The 25,147-nt window shown below is 43.3% G+C and overlaps 1 protein-coding gene and 1 long non-coding RNA gene across 2 annotated transcripts in view; one reads left to right on the forward strand and one right to left on the reverse strand.

Annotated features, from left to right (window-relative positions):
* The first annotated feature begins 7,085 nt into the window (after positions 1-7,085).
* Positions 7,086-10,706, forward strand: LOC137639796 (pre-mRNA-splicing factor CWC22 homolog). The gene is made up of 3 exons (XM_068372038.1): positions 7,086-7,146; positions 8,785-8,844; positions 10,024-10,706. Exons 1-3 carry the CDS (start codon positions 7,086-7,088, stop codon positions 10,704-10,706), a joined length of 804 nt encoding a protein of 267 aa, XP_068228139.1.
* Positions 10,707-13,819: 3,113 nt separating this feature from the next.
* The window catches only part of LOC137639237 (uncharacterized), a 37,504-nt gene continuing 26,176 nt past the window's right edge, over positions 13,820-25,147 (reverse strand). The window contains exons 3-5 of the long non-coding RNA XR_011044267.1: positions 15,982-16,094; positions 14,419-14,583; positions 13,820-13,920 (exon numbers count right to left, since the gene is read on the reverse strand). This is a non-coding gene — a long non-coding RNA (uncharacterized lncRNA). The remainder of the gene's footprint in view (positions 13,921-14,418; positions 14,584-15,981; positions 16,095-25,147) is intronic.

Consider the following 25,147-nt stretch of genomic DNA (forward strand, 5'->3'; position numbering starts at 1 on the left):
ATCTTCGAGGTCTTGTCTCTTAAAGGTATTGTCGCCCTCTTTCTCCAAACTCGATTGATGTCTTTGAGTTTGGCTTTTAATAGGAGATCGGTCAGTGAGGCAAACTGGAGTAGGCCGAGGACTCGTTCTAAAGCTCTTCTGGACACCTGTTTGTGTTTGAGAAAGTTCCTGACCTTGGAAGCTATCTCCCTCACCTTCTTGGGAGGAAGGGAGAGCTTGTGCTTTGAGAGGTCCCAACGGATGCCTAACCATTCGAAGAGGCTTGATGGTTGTAGGCGGGACTTCCGGAGGTTGACTTGGAAGCCCAGTTTGGCGAGAAAATGGAGTACCTTCGACGTAGCTCTTTTGCATTCCTGGTGCGACTGGGCCCAAATGAGCCAATCGTCCAGATAGGCGACGATTTGTATCCCTTGGTGTCTGAGTTGCTCGAGCACCGTCTCCCCCAGTTTCGTGAATACCCTGGGGGCAATGCTGAGACCGAAGGGCATGACTTTGAATGCGAAGGCTCTCTTGCCGAGACGGAAGCCTAGATAAGGAGAGAAGATTCGAGCTACTGGGACATGATAATAGGCGTCGGTAAGATCGATAGAGGTGGTGACGGCCCCACGGGGAAGTAGGGTCCGTACCTGAGAGATAGTCAGCATACGGAACTTGTCGCAAAGGATGTAAGAGTTGAGCTTCGACAAGTCCAGAACTACCCTCAACGCCGACGAGTCTTTCTTCGGGACTGTAAACAGGCGGCCTTGGAACTTCAGGGATCGAACCCGCTTGATTGCTCTCTTCTTGAGTAACTCCGCAGTGTACTCTTCCAGGATGGGAGTGGGTCTCTGGAAGAAGGTCACCGGTGGAGGAGGGGATCCCTGTGACCATTTCCAACCCAAGCCCCTTGATATTATGCTGTGAGCCCATGGACTGAAGGTCCAATGATCCCGGAAGTGATAAAGTCTCCCTCCTACCGGCATCACATCATTGGGAGGGAGTGAACTTAGGGCCCCTCCCTCCACGGGAACCCCTTGTTCTGGGCCCGCCGCGTTGGCGGAACTGTCCTCTACCTCTGGAACTCCCTCTTTGGTATCCACGAAAGGAACCGGAGGGTTCGTAGGCAGGGTTGTATGCAGGTGAGGGCATCCAAGAGGGGTTGGGCTGTGTACCAGGGGGAGCAGCGAGGTAGACTACCTGCTGAGGAGGTGCCTGTTGTCGAGAAGTCGAGGCCGCGGAAGGCTGTGGGGACGAGGTACCCCGGGCCGCTTTGTAAGGACTAAACCTCAGCTTCTTCTTGAAGAATGTGTGTCTCTGGGGTTCGAACCTCTTTTTGGCTGAGAGACCCCACCTTACCTGCAAATTCTGGTTTGCCCTCGCTGCGTCCTGAAGAACCTTATCCACCTCGGTCTGAGGGAAGAGGGTCTTACCCCAGCAGGAGGAAGCTATCAGCCTGTTCGGCCCATGCCTGATGGTGGCCTCCGACAGAACGAACTTCCTGCAACTAACCCGTGCTGACCAGAAGTCATGGAGATCTATTTGGTAGGATAGCAGCTGGTTCTTTGTGGCGACTCTGAACAGCGTTTCCTCTGGGTAAAGAGATGCAAGGGACTCCATGGAGGTGATGGATTGGAGGGACCTAGCAAGTCTAGTACGGGTCTCGAACTCAGTTTTGAGAAGACTCTCTATTAATCTGGGAAGCTTCTCAGAGAAAAGAGTAGAGGCACAGTCCGGGTCTAGTTTCCCCACCGTGAAGGTAGAGGCCGCAGCATCCCAGGCTGCCGAGGAACCCGGAATAAGCAAAGAGGTGGGGTCCGTCTCCTTGAGAGCCGGCATGGAAGAGCCTTCTTTGATGGCCTGTATAGTCAGCTCTGTGACTTTGTCTATGAGCGGCAAAGAGATGGAGGCCGCTGTCGTAAAAATAGTGTAGGAACCCTTGTGAGGGGTGAGCTTGGAGTTAATACACCCCCACTCTGATAGTGTTCTGGCCCAGATAGCCTGGGCCTGCTCTTTTGGAAATATGACCGTTTCCTTCGGTACCTTGTCCATACGGACCAATGCATGTTCCTTTAACCGTACAAAACCATTGAACGGGAATGCTAGGCCCGGGGGATAGAACTCCAGGTCCTCTAGAGGGCGGGTGCCCATGCCCTCCAGAGTTAGGGAGCCATCTACGAATGGAGCATGCAAAGCAAACCGCCAAGGATTGTTTTTATCGAAGGGCGGCAGCTTCGATGCGTCTGGGGCAGAAGGGGAAGGGAACTGAGTTCCGGCGCGGATCAGAGTAGCCATCATATCCTTAATCTCTGTTATTGCACCAGAGTGATGTTGAACTTGATCCCTGACCAATCCTTTGATCAGTTGGATGGGGAGGAGATCAGCCCAGGGTACCTGAAAGTCACCCGTTGGTTTTTTCTTGGATTTGGTAGACTTAGACTTCTTAGGAGTAGTGGTTTTACGAGGAGCAATATGAATATCAGGAGCTGTCGAGGGTCCGGGGACCGGTGACGTTGATACTGGCAAAGCTGAAGTCTTATAAGTTCGAAGTGGCTTCACCTTGGGTCGTACGGAGGCAGAGGGATCCCGAGGAGAAGCCTTAGAGTTATCAAAACCTAGAAAGGAAGAGGTAGAAGAGGGAGTAGGAGAGAAAAGGGTTTCCACCAACTCGGCACCACTTACCTGCTCGTCCCTGGGTTCTACGTCTATATCCAGACCAGCCATGTCCCTCGGTACGAGGGTTTCGTCCTCCACGGAAATGGTAGCCCTGACTTCTTCAATTAAAGGGGCAGCAAGGTCAGGAGAGACTGCAGCAGTAGTCGAGCCTGGGAAGAGACGGGAGGCCATATCCCCATCGAGGAGATAGGGAGCGCCAGACGGGGCATTCCTGCCAAAGCCCGACACCCACGGTCGAAGAGTAGCCCTTGCTGACCGAAGAGAGACATCATCGGCCTGTAAGATTTGCAGTGATTAGTGATGGAGGAGGGGGTTTTCCCTCCTAAATATACTGTGTATATCATATTCATGTCTATATTAGTGTCTGCCAACGAGAAATAAGGAACAAAGGGAAAACCCACTTACATCATCATTCAGCAGAACTGACGACAACTCGTAACAGAACGAGCACAAATCCGGGAACCACACTGGGTATTGGGCCTGTCCCGGTTCCTGGATAAAGGGAATGGAGCAGTGAGCATGAGACCGGCAGAGGTCATGCCCAACGGGGTCGCTGAACGAGGCAGAGCATCCTTCAGCAGTACAACGGGCCTTCTGTAAAAGAAAGGAGACATGAGTCTGGTGATGCTTGAAACTCTGATAAGGGATAAAAACCTATTATTTTAGAGTTCTGGCACTCACTGAATTACCTAAGCACCCATATTGCATTGACCAAACAACTAACTATTAACTTTAAGTTGATACTGCCCCATACCATTGTTGGCACTTTAAAATTCAATTGTCTGTATATTTGTAATGCACCCAATGTCTGTTAATGACATAAGGATAATAAGCTTAAAGTAATCCGCCGACCTCCAAGGGTCGGGGAAGCAGTGACATGCCCTTAAAATAAATACAAACACCAGCCTTAGCTAAAGGCAAGGCAAATATAAGTGTGAAGTGTATGGGCGACCTCCGGTGAAGCCGGAGCTCCGGTGAGGCCGGATCGTAATGAAATGTCCTGAATAAAGGAGCCTTAGCTAATTAGCTAAGGCAACTTTAAGTGTTAAGTGTTTGGGCGACCTCCGGTGACGCCGGAGGATAATGAGATGCCCTGAATAATTCAATTGTGGCTAATAATTCAATTGTGAAAGATAAAAAGCTAAGTCGTAGCTAAAGACTAAAGCTTAGATTATAGTAAAGCGTATTTACGATCTCCGGTGAGGCCGGAGGGAGAAGAAAGGTCCTGAATAATTATTGTGAATAACAACACAGTTGTAATAACAAAGGCTATTGTGGATATGGCCGTGGCCTGAGACCGAAGTAAGGGCCACCGGAGGGTCTTATCTAAACAATATGAAGCCCGTCCCATGTAGTAAACAATATAAATATAACAATAGAACGAAAGTTATTGAGAATCCCTCGTGGCGGAGTATAACTCAAGGCGGAGTGGATAACGTTCATAACTACTCCCGAGCCGTAACGGGGAGAGGACGAAACACGGACCAAAATAACGCTAACAATTGAAAAGTCACGAAAAATAAATAACTCGTAAGTTATCATCCACCCAGAGGGGGAGAGGTGAGGGAGGGAGAACCCGCTGAACGCACAAAACGGAAAACGGGAAATCCGCTCCCCCACCGGAGCTAAGAAAGAAAACGAGAGAAAGGGGTAACTCGTGACTGCGAACAGAAAACGGGGACCCCAATCTCCCGCTCTCTTGGACACAAAAACAGGACTAAAAATCACAAAACACTATTATAAACGTATAAAATAAAAATGTACATCCATATAACACTACGATCGAAGAATAGCATCCGTTAAAACTTAAAATAAATAGCACTGTTCCTTTAACCGAGTCGAGTGACGAACGCCTCGGGCGGTTACTAAACAAAAACAAAGCTAAATCGCTATCTCGATCGTAGGCTGGACTTACTTGCAAAAAGTACCATGAGCATAAATACACAAAAAAATAAAAATAATAACGGTTCTAAAGGCATAAGGCCAGGGACTTAACCAAGAACCTAAGTGACAGAGTACTAAACGGGCAGATAAAGATGAATTCCCAAACAAGTGAACAAACAATGGCCGCCATGAACGGCCAGACGGGAATAATAAAACAGACTATACTGGATATAAAACACAAGCCCGGTACAATAAAATACTGTCAAAACAAACTATGGTACTTAACATTGGAATGTGTGAAGATGGAGCTTCGGACATGACAAAATAAATCCACGATAGATAAAAAAGACCGAGAGCACAACGAAACCATTCAACACTTTTGAATTCCAAAAAGAAGGATGTAGTTCAGATGGCGCTCGCGTCGTGGCGTGGGTGGTGCGGCGATGGGGATGTGTCTAGGGCCTCTGTATCGGCCCATCCCTTTGGCGAAGGAATTAACTAAATGGAAGACAACCTGTGAATAGTGGATTTCACGCGCCTTTGCTTTATACACGACACCCAAAAGGTGCTCGCGCGAGGGTTGTAACCTCAGCATTCCATGCTTTTATCTTTCTCTGGTATAATTGGAAGGTTTTTATCAGAAAAGGTATACAAGAAGGACTTTTCGCCCGGCGCCACAGGTTCGACCCAGAAAAATCATGTTATAATACCGGGAAGTCAGTGTATAATAGGTAAGTTACTAGACCTGTGAATAGCTTCACTCACGATTTTCTCACAGCCTGATTAACCAACATTCTGATTTAGAGGCTAAGTCTAAACCTCTTAGGACTTTGCAATCAGTAAGAGAAACAGAATTTATGGCAAGCAATGAAATAAAAAAAAAAAGGCAATAAAGAGGCCTATCATCATCTATCTTAGTAATAGTAGTAAAAAAACAATCATATATGGAATTATCCAAGCCCAATATATGATAAATAGAACACTTGAGTAGTTATGCCTGCCAGACATCTATGACCGGAATCTCGTCACCTACACATTCATTAAAGTACTTATGAGAAGCAGGGTACTCGATACTACTACGCACTGCCAAAATCCCCTTGCCCTAGGACTATCACCACATTTCAAAATTAATTAGTTTAAATTCTGCATTAAACAGCTCAGACTAAACTAAAATCTATGAGCATAATAGAAAATATTGTCTGGAGGCAAGAGTAAGGTCTCTAATACTATACTACCATGCTCTCCACAAATACTGCAACACACTAGACAACACTGGCGATGTCTATGACACCCTGGTCCTGGATTTTGCTTAGAATAATTTGGGTGGATGGATGGAGGGAAGAAAGCCCTATGTGATAAGAGATAGATGAGCGGCAAAAGAGCATTCTAGGAATAGAAATAAATGGCAAACGATTGCGACGCAGTTCTGATAGGCTCTGCTGCTACCTTGGGTCACCTTGGTGAATGCTGAGGCACCAGCAGTAGGGGAGTCAGCACATGAAGCTTCATTTGTGGTGAGACACAGGAGAGGGTGGGTTGCAACACTAACAGTATTATTATTACTACTACTTCCTAAGCTACAACCCTAGTTGGAAAAGCAGCATGCTATAAGCAGAAGGGCTCCAACAGGGAAATTAGTCCAACGAGGAAAGGAAATAAGGAAATAATTAAACAAGATAAGTAATTAACTACAATAAAATATTTCAAGAACAGTAATATTAATCTTTCATATATACACTATAACAACTTTAAAAAACAAGAGGAAGAGAAATAAGATGGAATACTGCTCCCAAGTGAACCCTCAAGCAAGACAACTATCCCAAGACAGTGGAAGACCATGGTACAGAAGCTATGGCATTACCCAAGACTAGAGAACAATGGTCCGATTAAGTGTGCTGCTTACCATAGCTGAAGCCTCTTTTACCCTTACCAAAAGGAAATTAGCCCCTGAACTATTACAGTGCGGTAGTTAACCCCCCTGTGCAAATTATATTTTTTTGGTAATCTGTGGTCAGGTGTATGAGGAGAGGATATGTAAAGAATAGGCCAGACTATTCAGTGTATGTGTAGGCAAAGGGAAAATGAGCCTTAACCAGAGAAGGATCCAGTGTAGTACTGTCTGGCCAGTCAAAGGACCCAATAACTCTTTAGCGATAGTATCTCAATGGGTGGCTGGTGCCCTGGCTAACCTACTATCATACACCTTAACTATCACACTTGACAAACCAATAGCCCTTGAATTATACATGCACACACCACATCCACTGCTGCCATTGACAACATAAAAATATATTAAACTATCCTACCAACCTTTCAAGTACAGTCACACCTCCATCCTTTAACATCTCAGCCCTATCAACATCCATACCAGGTGCTTTTTCTGCTTTCATTTTGACAAACTGAAAATCGGAGTTGTGAGGAATGAAAGCGACAGAAAGAAATTGAATGTGTTTGAGGAGTCTGGCTGGTGTATCTTGATTGGAAAGCTAAGGAACGCAGTAGTAAAGGTTAGAACGAGTGTAAGAAATGAATAAGCAGCTAGAGTGGATATGAATGAGTTGATGTGGTTTGGCCATGTAGAGAATGGAAAACGGTCATCTGCTGAAAAAGGTGATGAATGAAAGAGTTGAAGGAAAAAGTACATGAGGAAGACCAAGGTTTGGGTAGATGGATGACGAAAGCTCTAGGTGATAGGAGGATAGATGCGAGAGGCAAAAGTGTGCTAGAAATAGAGATGAATGGAGTGCAATTGTGACCGTTTCGATAGGCCCTGCTGCTTCCTCCGGTTACCTTGGCAACCACTGAGATAGCAAAAGTAAGGGATTCAGCATATGAAGCTAAATTTGTGGTTGATAACAGGGGAAGGTGGCTATGGCACCCTAGCTAGAAGTACCAACCAAACTTGACCTAGTCCCTCATCAGGCTGGGAGGAGCTAATTGAAGAAAATTCTCCTTGTTCATTTTTTTTTTTTTGTTGGCAACCCCTCAAAATTGGGGGAGGTGCCTTGGTAGATAGATAAGATAGTTTTAGGAATTTTTTATTTTTTTTTTTTTTTTTATTTTCAGGGTAAACTTCGAAATAAGAGCCTTTATAATCTTAGTGGTAAAAGACCATATGGCAGAGCTTCCAGTGAAGTCCACTGGATAAAAGGAATGTTTTTACTTTTATTTCAGGGGTAAAACTTCTAAATGCTGCAAGTTTCCAGAGATAAGCAATATGAAGATCATGGAAGGTTCATAGATATAATTAATACCTATATAGTACGAAGCATAAACATATAAAACAAATAAAGCACTTACCACTTAACAAGGAGACCACATAAGGAACCATTTCCATCTTTATATTCACCTTCGTAAAGTCCAAACTACAGCTTAAGGTTTCTGTACCTTCAAGATACTAGCTTTAGGTTTCTGTACCTTAACCTTAAGGTACAAGAAGTTAGTCTTTTGATAGCAGGGCCAGCATATTCAACTCTCTACTTGTTTATTTCATGGAAAGCCAACAACATTTGATCCTGCAATTCAAGGAAAAACTTACTGCATTGCTCATAAATTGAATCTTAAACCTTAAAGATTAATAAGTGAAAGTTTCTAAAAACAAAAATATCAAAATAGACTGTTCAATAAGTGTATTATCAAAACCAACTGCTTGGTTGAAAGGTGAACACTTGAACAAATAAAGTAGTTGTACTTGATCATCCACTCAACCAGTTAGCATCTTCCTTATAAAATTTCTATTATATATTACAGTTCAAGGTTTTTGTACCTTCATGTATGCAACTAATACCTTTGTCCTGTCATTGTAAGGTGCACAACATCCCCAATCATATTTCTCTTAGAAAGCCAACCCCTTAAGCATCAAGAATCAAGAGCAAAAATTAATTGTCGTTAAACATTTATTCAGGTTTGAAATCTAAAGAAAAATTAATTTAATGACAATGTTAACGAAAAATAATAATGCAATACATCAAAAATTGTTTTTCAACAGGGAGCCAGTTTTCACTTTCATATTTTTTACATGACAGTTGAGAGAGTGGAAGTCTTCAAAAGTTGTTACTTTTAATAAATATAGCTTTTCTATTTGGAGGAAAGAATCATAAAATAAAAAAATCAAAGAACTTACCCTTAACAAAACCATTAGAATCTCCATAATTACCCTCGTTATATTTGAAAAATGTTTCAGCCTTGGGGGACTCGCATATCTAATCCAAACCATTGTTTTTGGTTTTCTATTTTGTTTTCCTTTAGGTACATGGCAGTTTAGACAGTCCCTCAGGAAGGACAATGGCAGTTTAGACAGTCCCTCAGGTAGGACAATGGCAGTTTAGACAGTCCCTCAGGAGGGGCAATGGCAGTTTAGACAGTCCCTCAGGTAGGGCAATGGCAGTTTAGACAGTCCCTCAGGTAGGGCAATGGCAGTTTAGACAGTCCCTCAGGAGGGGCAATGGCAGTTTAGACAGTCCCTCAGGAGGGGCAATGGCAGTTTAGACAGTCCCTCAGGTAGGACAATGGCAGTTTAGACAGTCCCTCAGGAGGGGCAATGGCAGTTTAGACAGTCCCTCAGGTAGGACAATGGCAGTTTAGACAGTCCCTCAGGTAGGACAATGGCAGTTTAGACAGTCCCTCAGGAGGGGCAATGGCAGTTTAGACAGTCCCTCAGGTAGGGCAATGGCAGTTTAGACAGTCCCTCAGGTAGGACAATGGCAGTTTAGACAGTCCCTCAGGAGGGGCAATGGCAGTTTAGACAGTCCCTCAGGAGGGGCAATGGCAGTTTAGACAGTCCCTCAGGTGGGACAATGGCAGTTTAGACAGTCCCTCAGGAGGGGCAATGGCAGTTTAGACAGTCCCTCAGGAGGGGCAATGGCAGTTTAGACAGTCCCTCAGGTAGGACAATGGCAGTTTAGACAGTCCCTCAGGTAGGACAATGGCAGTTTAGACAGTCCCTCAGGAGGGGCAATGGCAGTTTAGACAGTCCCTCAGGAGGGGCAATGGCAGTTTAGACAGTCCCTCAGGTAGGGCAATGGCAGTTTAGACAGTCCCTCAGGTAGGACAATGGCAGTTTAGACAGTCCCTCAGGAGGGGCAATGGCAGTTTAGACAGTCCCTCAGGAGGGGCAATGGCAGTTTAGACAGTCCCTCAGGTAGGACTATGGCAGTTTAGACAGTCCCTCAGGTAGGACAATGGCAGTTTAGACAGTCCCTCGGGAGAAGCAATGGCAGTTTAGACAAGTCTCTCAGGAGGGGCAATGGCAGTTTAGACAGTCCCTCGGGAGGAGCAATGGCAGTTTAGACAGTCCCTCGGGAGAGGCAATGGCAGTTTAGACAGTCCCTCGGGAGAGGAAATGGCAGTTTAGACAGTCCCTTGGGAGGGGCAATGGCAGTTTAGACAAGTCTCTCAGGAGGAGCAATGGCAGTTTAGACAAGTCTCTCAGGAGGAGCAATGGCAGTTTAGACAGTCCCTCAGGAGGGGCAATGGCAGTTTAGACAGTCCCTCAGGAGGGGCAATGGCAGTTTAGACAGTCCCTCAGGAGGGGCAATGGCAGTTTAGACAAGTCTCTCAGGAGGGGCAATGGCAGTTTAGACAAGTCTCTCAGGAGGGGCAATGGCAGTTTAGACAAGTCTCTCAGGAGGGGCAATGGCAGTTTAGACAAGTCTCTCAGGAGGGGCAATGGCAGTTTAGACAAGTCTCTCAGGAGGGGCAATGGCAGTTTAGACAAGTCTCTCAGGAGGGGCAATGGCAGTTTAGACAAGTCTCTCTGGAGGAGCAATGGCAGTTTAGACAAGTCTCTCAGGAGGGGCAATGGCAGTTTAGACAAGTCTCTCAGGAGGGGCAATGGCAGTTTAGACAAGTCTCTCAGGAGGGGCAATGGCAGTTTAGACAAGTCTCTCAGGAGGGGCAATGGCAGTTTAGACAAGTCTCTCAGGAGGGGCAATGGCAGTTTAGACAAGTCTCTCTGGAGGGGCAATGGCAGTTTAGACAAGTCTCTCAGGAGGGGCAATGGCAGTTTAGACAAGTCTCTCAGGAGGGGCAATGGCAGTTTAGACAAGTCTCTCAGGAGGGGCAATGGCAGTTTAGACAAGTCTCTCAGGAGGGGCAATGGCAGTTTAGACAAGTCTCTCTGGAGGAGCAATGGCAGTTTAGACAGTCCCTCAGGAGGTGCCTCACACTGAGGGACCTGGGGGAACCCAAACAAAAAATAAGGTAAGGCAAGGTAAGGGGCAATGGCAGTTTAGACAAGTCTCTCTGGAGGAGCAATGGCAGTTTAGACAGTCCCTCAGGTAGGACAATGGCAGTTTAGTCAGTCCCTCAGGAGGAGCAATGGCAGTTTAGACAGTCCCTCAGGAGGGGCAATGGCAGTTTAGACAGTCCCTCAGGAGGAGCAATGGCAGTTTAGACAAGTCTCTCAGGAGGGGCAATGGCAGTTTAGACAAGTCTCTCAGGAGGAGCAATGGCAGTTTAGACAGTCCCTCAGGAGGGGCAATGGCAGTTTAGACAGTCCCTCAGGAGGGGCAATGGCAGTTTAGACAGTCCCTCAGGAGGAGCAATGGCAGTTTAGACAAGTCTCTCAGGAGGGGCAATGGCAGTTTAGACAGTCCCTCAGGAGGGGCAATGGCAGTTTAGACAAGTCTCTCAGGAGGGGCAATGGCAGTTTAGACAAGTCTCTCAGGAGGGGCAATGGCAGTTTAGACAAGTCTCTCTGGAGGAGCAATGGCAGTTTAGACAGTCCCTCAGGAGGGGCAATGGCAGTTTAGACAGTCCCTCAGGTAGGACAATGGCAGTTTAGACAGTCCCTCAGGTAGGACAATGGCAGTTTAGACAGTCCCTCAGGAGGAGCAATGGCAGTTTAGACAAGTCCCTCAGGAGGGGCAATGGCAGTTTAGACAGTCCCTCGGGAGGAGCAATGGCAGTTTAGACAAGTCTCTCAGGAGGGGCAATGGCAGTTTAGACAGTCCCTCGGGAGGAGCAATGGCAGTTTAGACAAGTCTCTCAGGATTCCTGCAAAACAGAAAACAGATAGTGGTTGCAAATGACGAGAAATCAGATGAAGCCCAGGTAATATCTGGTGTGCCCCAAGGTACGGTATTAGCTGCACTGCTATTTGTTATTATGATCTCAGACATAGACTGTGATGTTGAAAACTCCGTAGTGAGAAGTTTCGCCGATGACACAAGAATAAGTAGAGAAATTACTTGTGATGAAGATAGGAACTCACTACAAAGAGATCTAAACAAAATATATGAATGGGCGGAGATAAATAGGATGGTATTTAACTCCGATAAATTCGAATCAATAAATTATGGAAACAGAGAAGGAATGGTGTATGCATACAAGGGACCTAATAATGAGACAATCACAAACAAGGAAGCAATTAAAGACCTTGGTGTAATTTTAAATAGGAATATGTTATGCAACGACCAAATAGCAACACTGTTGGCTAAATGTAAAGCAAAAATGGGAATGTTATTCAGACACTTTAAAACAAGAAAAGCTGAACACATGATTATGCTTTACAAAACTTATGTGCGTAGTACACTCGAGTACTGCAATGTGATATGGTACCCACACTACCAAAAGGATATTGCGCAAATAGAGAGTGTACAAAGGTCCTATACTGCTAGAATAGAAGAAGTTAAGGACCTTGATTACTGGGAAAGACTGCAATTTTTAAAACTATACAGTCTAGAAAGGAGAAGAGAACGCTACATGATAATACAAGCATGGAAGCAAATAGAAGGAATTGCTGAAAACATCATGGAGCTTAAAGTATCAGAAAGAGCAAGCCGAGGTAGATTAATAGTACCAAAAAGCATTCCAGGTAAACTGAGAAAGGCGCACAGGACATTAATCCACTACGCACCAGCATCGATAATGCAGCGACTATTTAATGTGCTGCCAGCTCATCTAAGAAACATATCAGGAGTGAGCGTAGATGCGTTTAAAAATCAGCTCGATAAATACCTAAGATGCATCCCAGACCATCCAAGACTGGAAGATGCAAAATACACCGGAAGATGTATTAGCAACTCTCTGGTGGATATACGAGGTGCCTCACACTGAGGGACCTGGGGGAACCCAAACAAAAAAAAATAAGGTAAGGGGCAATGGCAGTTTAGACAGTCCCTCGGGAGGAGCAATGGCAGTTTAGACAAGTCTCTCAGGAGGGGCAATGGCAGTTTAGACAGTCCCTCAGGAGGGGCAATGGCAGTTTAGACAGTCCCTCAGGAGGAGCAATGGCAGTTTAGACAGTCCCTCAAGAGGAGCAATAGTAGAGAAATTGGATTAATTTTTGTGTTGTCAAAAGTTGGCTTAGTACAGTAGGTCCTCAACTTGGAATATTTGGATACAAAGAAATCCAAATGAAATCATAAATCCGAGATAGTGTATCAAAAGTTCATATACTATAACATGATACAGAAATATTGTAATAAAGCAATATATTAAACAGTAAGCAAAATGACATTGGCAATAACCTGATATTTACTAATGAAATGAGACTTTGTTGACTTTTGTTGCTAGAAATCGTAAGTATGGGTTAGGTTGGGGGCTATCCTATGCTAAAATTTAACAATATTTGATTTGCAAAAAGCATCTTGGAACCTACTAAGTTTGTATGTCGAGGACTTTCTTTAGCCTTTTCTATCCTGAGGTAATAGAAATAAAACCACTTACCCTTAAGCAAGCCTATCATCCGGCCCACTACCATCTCCAGTTCGTAAGACTTAATGAGACAAGCATCAATGTCCATTGAATGTAAGGTAGTCATGGTGCTCTATTCATCTTCCTTTCTTTCCAAGATAGCCAACCACTTGATTACCTGGAAATTAAAAAATTTGTAATGCACTGGTCAACAACTATTTGATCAGGTTGGAATTTCAAAAATTATTAAATGATAGAATAAAAATAATATCATGACTATAGTAATCTTAACAGTACAGTAATACAACGCCTAACATTATTAATTGGTTCAGAGACCTGACGCAAGGACGACTTTGACATGGGTAGGATTTTTGCCTTGTAAAGCGTCTTTGGTTTCCCATATATTTGAACACAAAAAGTACTTGTAACCATTTTATAAAATCTGCTTACTGTACCTACATTAATAAACCTCCACCTGAAGTACAGTAAAGCACGTAAATCATGGTTTGTTACTTGAAAGACAATATAGTTAAGTCTTTTATGAAAGATTCATAAAAACAGCAAAACTTACCGTTAACAAAACCCATCAAATAACCCATTAGCATCTCAATAACCACCACCATCATAATTGTCAAACCATTTCAGGTTTATGAGACTCTTATCTAGCTTCATTGTCCTTTGACTTTAGGGTACTGTGACAGTCACTATTCCCTAACTTATTTTTCCTAGAAAACCAACCACCAGTACCTGGAAATAAAAGAAGGAGAGGGAGACCAAAGCGAAGGTGGATGGACTGTATCAAGTATGACCTTCGATCAAAGGGATTAACCGGTGATGACGTGTGGGACAGAGGTAGATGGAGAAAGCTGGCCAGAAACATCGACCACACATAGAAGTGGGAAAAGATGCAGACAAAAGAAGAAGATATATTGCATTGCTGACAATGTATTTAGTGAGGTTCTGATTTTGCAGAAACCTTCAATAGACAACAAAAGCAATTTTTAACATTAAAAATCCTATTTTTCAGTACATCCGAATTATTGGTGTTGGTTTACAACTTTTAACCCAATTTCACTTTAGTTTTGGTACATCCCAGTTGAGTGGCAGTCCCTCAGAAGAGGGAAGGATACAACAGGAGCGAAAATTAGATTAATTTTTACAGAAGTTAAGAGAACTATATTTAGCATTTTATTTCCAAAGGTAAGATTCATCAAAACAAAAACAAAAAACTAATGAAGCACTTACCCCTAAGCAGCACCAACATCAGAATCACCTTTTGATATAATTTTTCAAAATAGTTTTTGGTTTGTATATACCTTGTGATTAGCATTGCCATCCACTGATTTTTGGGAAGCAATTTTACTCCTTTCATCCCACTCATTATTCCTAGAAGGCCAACCCCATCAGTACCTAGAATTATAAAGAAAGATGTATTGCACTGCTATCAAATTATTTCATCAGGTTTGCAGTTTCATAAATCCTACAATGACAAATATAAAAAGTTTTCATTCAATATTTCAGTACATCCAAATAATTGTTTTAGTTTTCTTCCTAGAGCCTTTTATTGCACTCATTTTAGTACATGACAGTTTGGAGACAATCCCTTACAAGGGGACAACAGGAACGAAATTTAGATTCATTTTTTGTTATCAAAAGTTGGCTCTTGAAGAGTATATAGCTTTTTCTATCTGGAGGTATGATTCATGGATATCAAAATAATAGGACTTCCATCCATATACCAAGGCACCTCCCCCAATTTTAGGGGGTAACTGACAACAAGAAACGAAACAAAAAAGGGGACCTCTACTCTCTACGTTCCTCCAGCCTAACCAGGGACTCAGCCAAGTTCAGCTGGTACTGCTAGGGTGCCACAGCCCAACCTCCCACATTTTCCACCACAGATGAAACTTCATACTGCTGAGTCCCCTACTGCTGCTACCTCCGCGGTCATCTAAGGCACCGGAGGAAGCAGCAGGGCCTACCGGAACTGCATCACAATCGCTCGCCATTCATTCCTATTTCTAGCACGCTCTCTTGCCTCTCTCACATCTATCCTCCTATCACCCAGAGCTTTCTTCACACCATCCATCCACCCAAACCTTGGCCTTCCTCTTGTACTTCTCCCATCAACTCTTGCATTCATCACCTTCTTTAGCAGACAGCCACTTTCCATTCTCTCAACATGGCCAAACCACCTCAACCCATTCATATCCACTCTAGCCGCTAACTCATTTCTTACACCCGTTCTCACCCTCACCACTTCGTTCCTAACCCTATCTACTCGAGATACACCAGCCATATTCCTCAGACACTTCATCTCAAACACATTCAATTTCTCTCTCCATCACTTTCATTCCCCACAACTTCGATCCATACATCACAGTTAGTACAATCACTTTCTCATATAGAACTCTCTTTACATTCATGCCCAACCCTCTATTTTTTACTACTCCCTTAACTGCCCCCAACACTTTGCAACCTTCATTGACACTCTGACGTACATCTGCTTCCACTCCACCATTTGCTGCAACAACAGACCCCAAGTACTTAAACTGATCCACCTCCTCAAGTAACTCTCCATTCAACATGACATTCAACCTTGCACCACCTTCCCTTCTCGTACATCTCATAACCTTACTCTTACCCACATTAACTCTCAACTTCCTTCTCTCACACACCCTTCCAAATTCTGTCACTAGTCGGTCAAGCTTCTCTTCTGTGTCTGCTACCAGTATAGGACTTACAATTTAGAAATAACATTGTCAAAGCCAATAGTATACTTATTCACCTTGGTTATAATTTACTAACCATTTCAGGTTGTAAGACTTCACAGGACTAGCATTGTTATCCATTGACTTTAGGATAGCCATGATGCTCTATTCATCTTGTTTATTTTCCAGGAGAGCCAACTAATTGAGTACCTGGAAATAAAAAATATTTGTATTGCACTGTTTAACAACTGTATTTGGTCAGGTGTATTTAAAAAATCCTTAAATAAAAGAAAAGTTAATGTAATTATCTGACTTTAATAGTCTCGACAGTACAGTAATACCATAATACCACACCAAACGTCATTAACTGGTTCCAAGAGACCAGATGCAAGGCTGATTTTGACATAGGTCGGATTTTCGTCTTACGAAGCGCCATTTGTTCCTCAGGCACTTTACGAACAAACAAATATTTATAACCATTTTATAAAATGTTATTTTCATTAGTAAAATAAATTTTTGAATATACTTACCCGATGATCATATAGCTGTCAGCTCTGCTGCCCGACAGAAAAACCTACGGGCGGAATACGCCAGCGATCGCTATACAGGTGGGGGTGTACATCAACAGCGCCATCTGTCAAGTAGGTACTCAAGTACTCGATGTCAACACAGAACCAATTTTCTCCTCTGTCCACTGGGTCTCTATTGGGGAGGATGGGTGGGTCCTGTAATTTATGATCATCGGGTAAGTATACAGTGAACCCTCGCTACTTCGCGGTTCGACAATCGCGGATTCACCACTTCGCGGGGTTTTCCCATAACCCATATATATATATACATATCGCGGATTTTCCGGAAAATTAGAAAATACCGCGAAATCTGAAGACAACCAAATACGATATTTTGTTACCTGTAATTCCATTAATACTGTAATTAGTAATATCTGCTCTTACTGATTGTTCATTGCATTACATATGATATATAATTCAGCACAGAAAGAAATAAAACACGAAAAGAGAATGTGATCATACGATAATTCAGTACGTAGTAAAATTAAATCGAACATGAAACGCAAATCAGATGCAGTCATACCATATTAGAATGGTGTGTACTGTAATGGATGTGCTTCTTTTCCATGAATCTTTTGTATGTATACGTACGTAGTACAGTACTGCATCCAATAATATTCTTTGTTGCAAAAATCACATTTCGAATACTGTAAGCGTACGAGAGAGAGAGAGAGAGAGAGAGAGAGAGAGAGAGAGAGAGAGAGAGAGAGAGAGAGAGAGAGAGAGAGAGAGGCGTAAAATAGCGTACGTAAATTTTTATTATTATTGTTATTATTATTATTATTGTTGTTGTTGTTAATAAAATTATTATTGTTATTATTATTATCATAATTATTATTATTATTACTGTACAGTATTATTATCATTATTTATTATTATTACGGTATTGTACTTAATCTACGTACGTTCATTATGCGCGGGGCATCTTCTATGAGTAACCAACGCATCATAGTACTGTAAGACGGGTTGTGATTGGTTCAAGCGCTGATAGATGACGAATCAAAACTCAAGTTTTGTTATCTAGCCTGTGATTGGTGTTTTGCCCGCATCTTCTACCCGCAGCATCAAAGTTCTCGCGGGGCTGGATCGTTCACTTTCTCTTTCCGAGTATCGCTGAGTAGACGTTCTTAAGTTTGTGAAGTTTAATCTGTGCTGTGTGCGACTGTTTTAAGTTGAACTTTTTGTTGAACTTTCTGTTAAATCCTACTGTACAATGCCTCCCAAGCGTTCTGCTTCTAGTAAGGCTGGTAGTGAGCCTAAACGCCACCGAAGGATGATGACGGTAGCTGAGAAGGTTACGCTTCTCGACATGTTAAAAGATGGTAGAAGTTACGCGGCCGCCGGCCGCCATTTTGGCATCAACGAATCCACCGTTCGCTATATCAAAAAGGACGAGGCGAACATTAGAAAGACTGCTGCAATCACCTTTAGCAGATCAGCGAAGCGAGTCGTTACAACGCGTAATAAAACGATCGTACGCATGGAAGGTGCTTTAGCTGTGTGGATTGCCGACTGCCGGAAGAAGAACATAGCGTTGGATACGAACACCATCCAAACAAAGGCTTTGAGCTTATATGAGAATTTTGCTGCAAAGGAACCTAAAGACGACGACGGCAACCATGCTGAAGATGATGATGATGCAGATGATCCTCAACCAGGGACATCCACTGATTCCCAGCCTCAGAAACGTTTTTCCGCAAGCAAAGGATGGTTCGCGAAGTTTCAGAAACGCTTCGCCCTGAAAAGCGTTTCCCTGCATGGGGAGTCTGCTTCCGCTGACACTGCCGCTGCTGAAACTTACGTGAACCAGACTTTCAAGAACATTATCGCTGAAGGTGGATACAAGCCGGAACAAGTGTTTAATATGGATGAAACCGGCTTGTTTTGGAAGAGAATGCCGTCGCGAACTTTCCTGTTCAAAGAGGAAGCCAAAGCCTCTGGCTTTAAGGCATTCAAGGATCGCGTTACCCTCGTGATGTGTGGCAATGCTGCTGGATTTTTGTTAAAGCCGGGGCTTATTTATAAGTCGAAAAATCCTCGCGCTTTGAAAAATAAAAATAAGAATCTCCTTCCCGTGTACTGGATGCATAATCAAAAAGCATGGATTACGAAGATGCTGACCTCCAACTGGTTCCACCAGTGTTTCATCCCGCAAGTCCATGAATATCTCTTAGAGAAGGGCTTGCCATTCAAGATCCTTCTCCTTATGGATAACGCTGGTGGACACGCAACTGACCTGTCGCGTGAGGGCGTTCAGGTTGAGTTCCTGCCACCCAACACCACGTCATTAATTCAACCGATGGACCAGGGGGTTATCAGGGCGTTCAAGGCCCTCTACACGAAGAATACCTTGGCGGACCTCGTTGCGTGTGTGGATGCTGCCCAAGATGACGAGGATGAAGATTTTAACTTGAAGGCGTACTGGCGGCAGTACACCATAGCCACGTGCCTGCAGAATATTCAAAAGGCACTTCAAGAGATGAAACCTGCAACCGTGAATGCGAGCTGGAAGAAGCTGTGGCCCGATATTGTTTACGACGACAAGGGATTTACTCCGTCGGAAATCCAACACTCTGCAATACGGAAATCTGTGCAGTTGGCTGCCATAATTGGAGGTGACGGGTTTGGCGACATGACGACTGAAGACGTCGACGAGTTGTTGGACTGCCATTCCCAGCCCCTAACTGACGCAGACCTCGAAGACCTGACGAAATCGGCAAGTGAGGAAGAGAGTGAGGGTACCCAGGAAGAGACCCAAGAAAATGTCGAAGAAACGGGCTTAACATTAGAACGGCTTGCCAAGTTCTGCAACCATATGAAGGAGGCGAAAGAAATGTTACAAGAGTGGGACGAGGATATGGTTCGCTCGATGCAATTCTGCAACAAGATCGATGAAGACATGACTCCCTACAAAATGCTCTTGGATCGAAAAAAGAAGCAGCGGCAACAACTTCCGATCACAATGTTCTTCCAGCCTCGCAAAAAAGAGCCAGTTCCTCCTGCTAGTACGCCTTCGGAAGAAATTGAAGAAGTTTCCCAGGAAGAAGTTGAAGAGGTGTCCCAGGAAAAGACACCTCCGTCTGAAGAGACGTAAAATACTATCATTGACTGCACAGTAGAACACATCATCAGCTTCATCATCATCATTTCTACTGTGCAGCAAATTCATCGCCATCACCATTCAAGTTTTTCTTCAACTTCTTTCGTGGTGAGTACAGTAACAATCTTTATTTTTTACTTTAACCTGTTTTATAGTTTAGTAATGTACGTACTGTATGCATTAAGTTAAAGGGAAGGTTTTAAAAGTCTACATGTTGTAACCTATCATATTTTTTTTGTTTAAAATTTACATTTACGTACGTAAAACAATCTCTCTCTCTCTCTCTCTCTCTCTCTCTCTCAAATTGTTTTCCTGCTTTGCTACGTACAAGTACTGTATAATTTATATTTGTAAGGTAACATATTTTGTAAATGCTTTTACTGTAAATACTGTATGTACTGTATCATTATTTATCACTATCATCATGCGCGTTAAATGCCTTGTTTGTTCTGAGCGTGGTTGTTTACTGAGCGTACACGCCGTCGTTTCAGGCGGCGTCATAAAGAAAAAGATTTCATTTGGAAGTCCTAAGAAAAATACGTAAACTAAAAAATTGGTAATAAAAAAATCAACATACAGTACTGTATAATCAATATAATCGATGCAAAAACTAACCTATACATATATGTGTACACTAAATGAGTTTGTTTCTTCATTATGATCAGAGATGAACGTAAACAAAACATTGGTTGCCATTTTTTATCGTGCTTTTTAGGTGTTTAGGAAACGCATGATATAAAATCGCCTTTAATATTTGTGCCTGTTTTAGTTTAGGGTGCTGTAGTACATGCATTAAGTGTTCTGTACATTAAAGGGTGGTTTGTTAACAGTACTACGTACAAGGGAAGGTTTTAAAAGTCCGAATATACATGTTAAATAAATAGGTAAATATGCTGTCACTACTTCGCGGATTTTCACCTATCGCGTCTGGAACCTATCTACCGCGATAAACGAGGGTTCACTGTATTCAAAAATTTATTTTACTAATGAAAATAACATTTTTCAATATTAAACTTACCCGATGATCATATAGCTGATTCACACCCAGGGGGGTGGGTAGAGACCAGCATTACATGTTGACATTATTATGAGCTAAGTATTCCGTATTTCATTTTAGCAGTTATTCAAAATAACAAACATAAAATAAATAAGTACCTGGTAAGGAAGTCGACTTGAACAATTACTCTGCCTTTTTAAGTACGTCTTCCTTACTGAGCCTCGCGATCCTCATAGGATGCTGAGCGACTCCTAGGAGCTGAAGTATGAAGGGTTGCAACCCATACTAAAGGTCCTCATCAAAACCTCTAATCTAGGCGCTTCTCAAGAAATGACTTTGACCACCCGCCAAATCAAGTAGGATGCGAAAGGCTTCTTAGCCTTCCGGACAACCCAAAAACAATAATAAAACATTTCAAGAGAAAGATTAAAAAGGTTATGGAATTAGGGAATTGTAGTGGTGGAGCCCTCACCACTACTGCACTCGTTGCTACGAATGGTCCCAGAGTGTAGCAGTTCTCGTAAAGAGACTGGACATTCTTAAGATAAAAGACGCGAACACTGATTTGCTTTTCCAATAGGTTGCGTCGAATATACTTTGCAGAGATCTATTTTGTTTAAAGGCCACGGAAGTTGCGACAGCTCTAACTTCGTGTGTCCTTACCTTCAGCAAAGCTTGGTCTTCCTCATTCAGATGGGAATGAGCTTCTCGTATTAACAGTCTGATAAAATAGGATAAAGCATTCTCTGACATAGGCAAAGATGGATTCTTAACCGAATACCATAAAGCTTCAGACGGGCCTCGTAAAGGTTTTTAAAATAGAACTTAAGAGCTCTTACAGGACATAATACTCTTTCTAGTTCATTTCCAACCCTACAATAAGTTTGGAATATCGAACGATATTGGTCAAGGCCGAGAAGGCAGCTCGTGTTTGGCTAGAAAACCAAGTTGTAGAACATGTAGCCGTTTCGGATGAGAATCCGATGTTCTTGCTGAAGGCATGAATCTCACTGACTCTTTTAGCTGTGGTTAAGCATATCAGGAAAAGAGTCTTAAAGGTGAGATCTTTCAGGGAGGCTGATTGAAGCGGTTCGAACCTGTCTGACATAAGGAATCTTAGTACCACGTCTAAATTCCAACCAGGTGTAACCAAACGACGCTCCTTCGTGGTCTCAAAAGACTTAAGGAGGTCCTGTAGATCTTTATTGTTGGAAAGATCTAAGCCTCTGTGACGGAAGACTGATGCCAACATGCTTCTGTAACCCTTGATAGTGGGAGCTGAAAGAGATCGTTCTTTCCTCAGATATAAGAGAAAGTCAGCTATTCGAGTTACAGAGGTACTGGTCGAGGATACGGAGAATTGGTAATGTTACTCCTCTATGTAAATGTGTTTGTGGTAGCTCAAGTCCCACTGATTACCACCCAATTTCCATAACTCCCATATTATCTAAAGTTTTTGAACGTCTTCTGGCAAAACGTCTTAATAGGTTTGCTGAAGGTAATATTCTACTCCCTAGTTTGCAATTTGGTTTTCGTAAAGGCCTTGGAGCATGTGATGCCCTTCTTACAATCTCCAATGCTGTACAGAAATCCCTTGATTGTGTTCGGGAAGTTCGTATGATTGGCCTTGATTTTAGTGCTGCCTTTGACCGTGTTAATCATGAGGCCCTTGTTTTCAAACTGAAACAGTTGGGAGTGGGTGGGTTGTTTCTTAGCATTATTATTGATTTTTTAAGTAATAGATCTCAAAGAGTTGTTGTTGATGGGCACCATAGTGATTATAGGAATGTGATATCCGGTGTTCCACAGGGTAGTGTTCTTGGCCCATTACTTTTCATACTATATACACATGACATGTGGTTTGGCCTAGAAAACAAGCTTGTTGCATATGCAGATGATGCAACTCTCTTTGCTTCAATTCCATCCCCTGAATGTAGATCTGGGGTTGGTGAATCCCTTAATAGAGATTTAGCTAGAATTAGTGCATGGTGCAAATTATGGGGTATGAAGTTGAATCCTAACAAAACTCAAAGTATGATTGTAAGTAGGTCAAGGACGGTGGCTCCTCAACATCCGGATCTCAGTATTGATAATGTTTCTTTAAATATGTATGACTCTTTCAAAATTTTAGGTGTGATTCTCGACAGTAAATTTACTTTTGAGAAACATATAAGGTCTCTGTCTTCTTCAATTGCACAAAAAATAGGCTTATTGAGAAAGTCTTTCAAGATTTTCGGTGATCAATCTATTCTGAAGAAGTGTTTTAATTCTTTCATTCTACCTTGTTTTGAGTATTGTTCTCCTGTTTGGTCTTCAGCTGCTGATTCTCATCTTAATTTGTTGGACAGAAACTTACGGTCTATTAAATTTCTTATTCCTGATCTAGATATTAATCTCTGGCACCGTCGTTCAATTAGTTTATTATGCATGTTGCATAAGATTTTTCATAACTCTGACCATCCTTTACATTCAGATCTCCCTGGACAATTCTATCCTGTTCGTAATACTAGGCAGGCAGTTAATTCTAATAGCCAGGCCTTCTCCATCACGAGACTCAATACTACGCAGTACTCTAGAAGTTTTATTCCAGCTGTTACCAAGTTGTGGAATGATCTTCCTAATCGGGTGGTTGAATCAGTAGAACTTCAAAAGTTCAAAGTTGGAGCAAATGCTTTTTTGTTGACCAGGCGGACATGAGTCTTTTTATAGTTTATTTATGACATATTTGTTTTTGATGCTGTTAATAGTTTATATATGACATGTCTGTTTTGACGTTGTTACTGTTTTTAGAATGATTTATTGTTAATTTGTTCTCTTCATTTATTTATTTCCTTATTTCCTTTCCTCACTGGGCTATTTTTCCCTGTTGGAGCCCCTGGGCTTATAGCATCTTGCTTTTCCAACTAGGGTTGTAGCTTGGATAGTAATAATAATAATAATAATACTGACTTGCACCAGTTTCGGAAGATTTCCCACTTCGATTGGTAGATTCTAAGGGTGGATGTTCTCCTTGCTCTAGCAAACGCTCTGGTTGCCTCCTTCGAAAAGCCTCTAGCTCTCGAGAGTCTTTCGATAGTCTGAAGGCAGTCAGACGAAGAGCATGGAGGCCTTGGTGTACCTTCTTTACGCGTGGCTGACGTAGATGGTCCACCCTTAGGGGAAGTGTTCTGGGAACGTCTACTAGCCATCGAAGTACCTCGGTGAGTCATTCTCTCGCGGGCCAGAGGGAAGCAACTAGCGTCAACCTTGTCCCTTCGTGAGAGGCGAACTTCTGCAGTACCTTGTTGACAATCTTGAACGGAGGGAATGCATATAGATCTAGATGTGACCAATCTAGTAGAAAGGCATCTAAATGAACTACTGCTGGGTCCGGGATAGGTGAGCAAAACTATTGGGAGCCTCTTGGTCATCGAGGTTGCGAAGAGATCTATGGTTGGCTGGCCCCAGGTGGCCCAAAGTCTCTTGCATACATCCTTGTGGAGGGTCCATTCTGTTGGAATTATTTGTCCCTTCCGACTGAGACAATCTGCTATGACATTCAAGTTGCCTTGGATGAACCTCGTTACTAGTGAAAAGTCTAGACCTGTTGACCAGGTGAGGAGGTCCCTTGCGATCTCGTACCATGTCAGAGAGTAGGTCCCTCCTTGCTTGGAGATGTACGTCAAAGCCGTGTGTTGTCCGAGTTCACCTCCACCACTTTGCCTTGAAGGAGAGACCTGAAGCTTTTCCAGGTCAGACGTACTGCCAGTAGCTTCTTGCAGTTGAAATGCATTGTCCTTTGACTCTAGTTCCATAATCCCGAGCATTCCCTACCGTCTAATGTCGCACCCCAGCCTACGTCCGATGCGTCCGAGAAGAGAACGTGGTTGGGAGTCTGAACAGTCAGGGGAAGACCCTTTCTAAGGTTGAAAAAGTCCTTTCACCAAGTCAGACCAGACTTTATCTTTCCGGAAACCGGGATCGAGACCGCTTCTAGCGTCTTGTCCTTTTTCCAGTGAAAAGCTAGATGGTATAGAAGAGGACGGAGGTGTAGTCTTCCTAGTGACACAAATTGAACCACGGATGACAGTGTCCTTACCAGACTCATCCACAGCCTGACAGGGCAGCGTTCCTTCTTCAGCATCTTCTGGATGGATAGCAGGGCTGGGGGTTGATCGTCTTGTTCAGCAACTTCCTCATCAGAGGGTTCCTCATCCGAAACTGATGAGGAAACGGCAACGGAGTGGGTAACGTCTGACTCGCTGAATCCGGTCGCACTGGTGGATGCGTGACGGAGCCGGACGCAATATCATGGTACTGCTGCACAGTCTGTGAACTGTCAACCATGGGGACGCGAGGAAGTACAGCGTCAACCCGAAACTGTCTAGACTGTCTGGGTTGTGCAGTCAACCCCCTACCGGGTAGCTGAGGTTGACGCACTGCGTCACAACAAGTCACCTCTGCTGGTTGTTGAACGTCTTCCTAGTGACACACTGAACGTCAACAACCACCTCCGAGCGTCACTTAACATCAACGTGCGACTGGCAACCCACACTGGGTCGCATCGGTGGAGGAACCACCTCAACTGGCGGACGCGAGTAAGATACCTCAGCGTCAA

The sequence above is a fragment of the Palaemon carinicauda genome, chromosome 4, assembly GCF_036898095.1.
Source record: "Palaemon carinicauda isolate YSFRI2023 chromosome 4, ASM3689809v2, whole genome shotgun sequence".
Taxonomy (NCBI): Eukaryota; Metazoa; Arthropoda; class Malacostraca; order Decapoda; family Palaemonidae; genus Palaemon; species Palaemon carinicauda.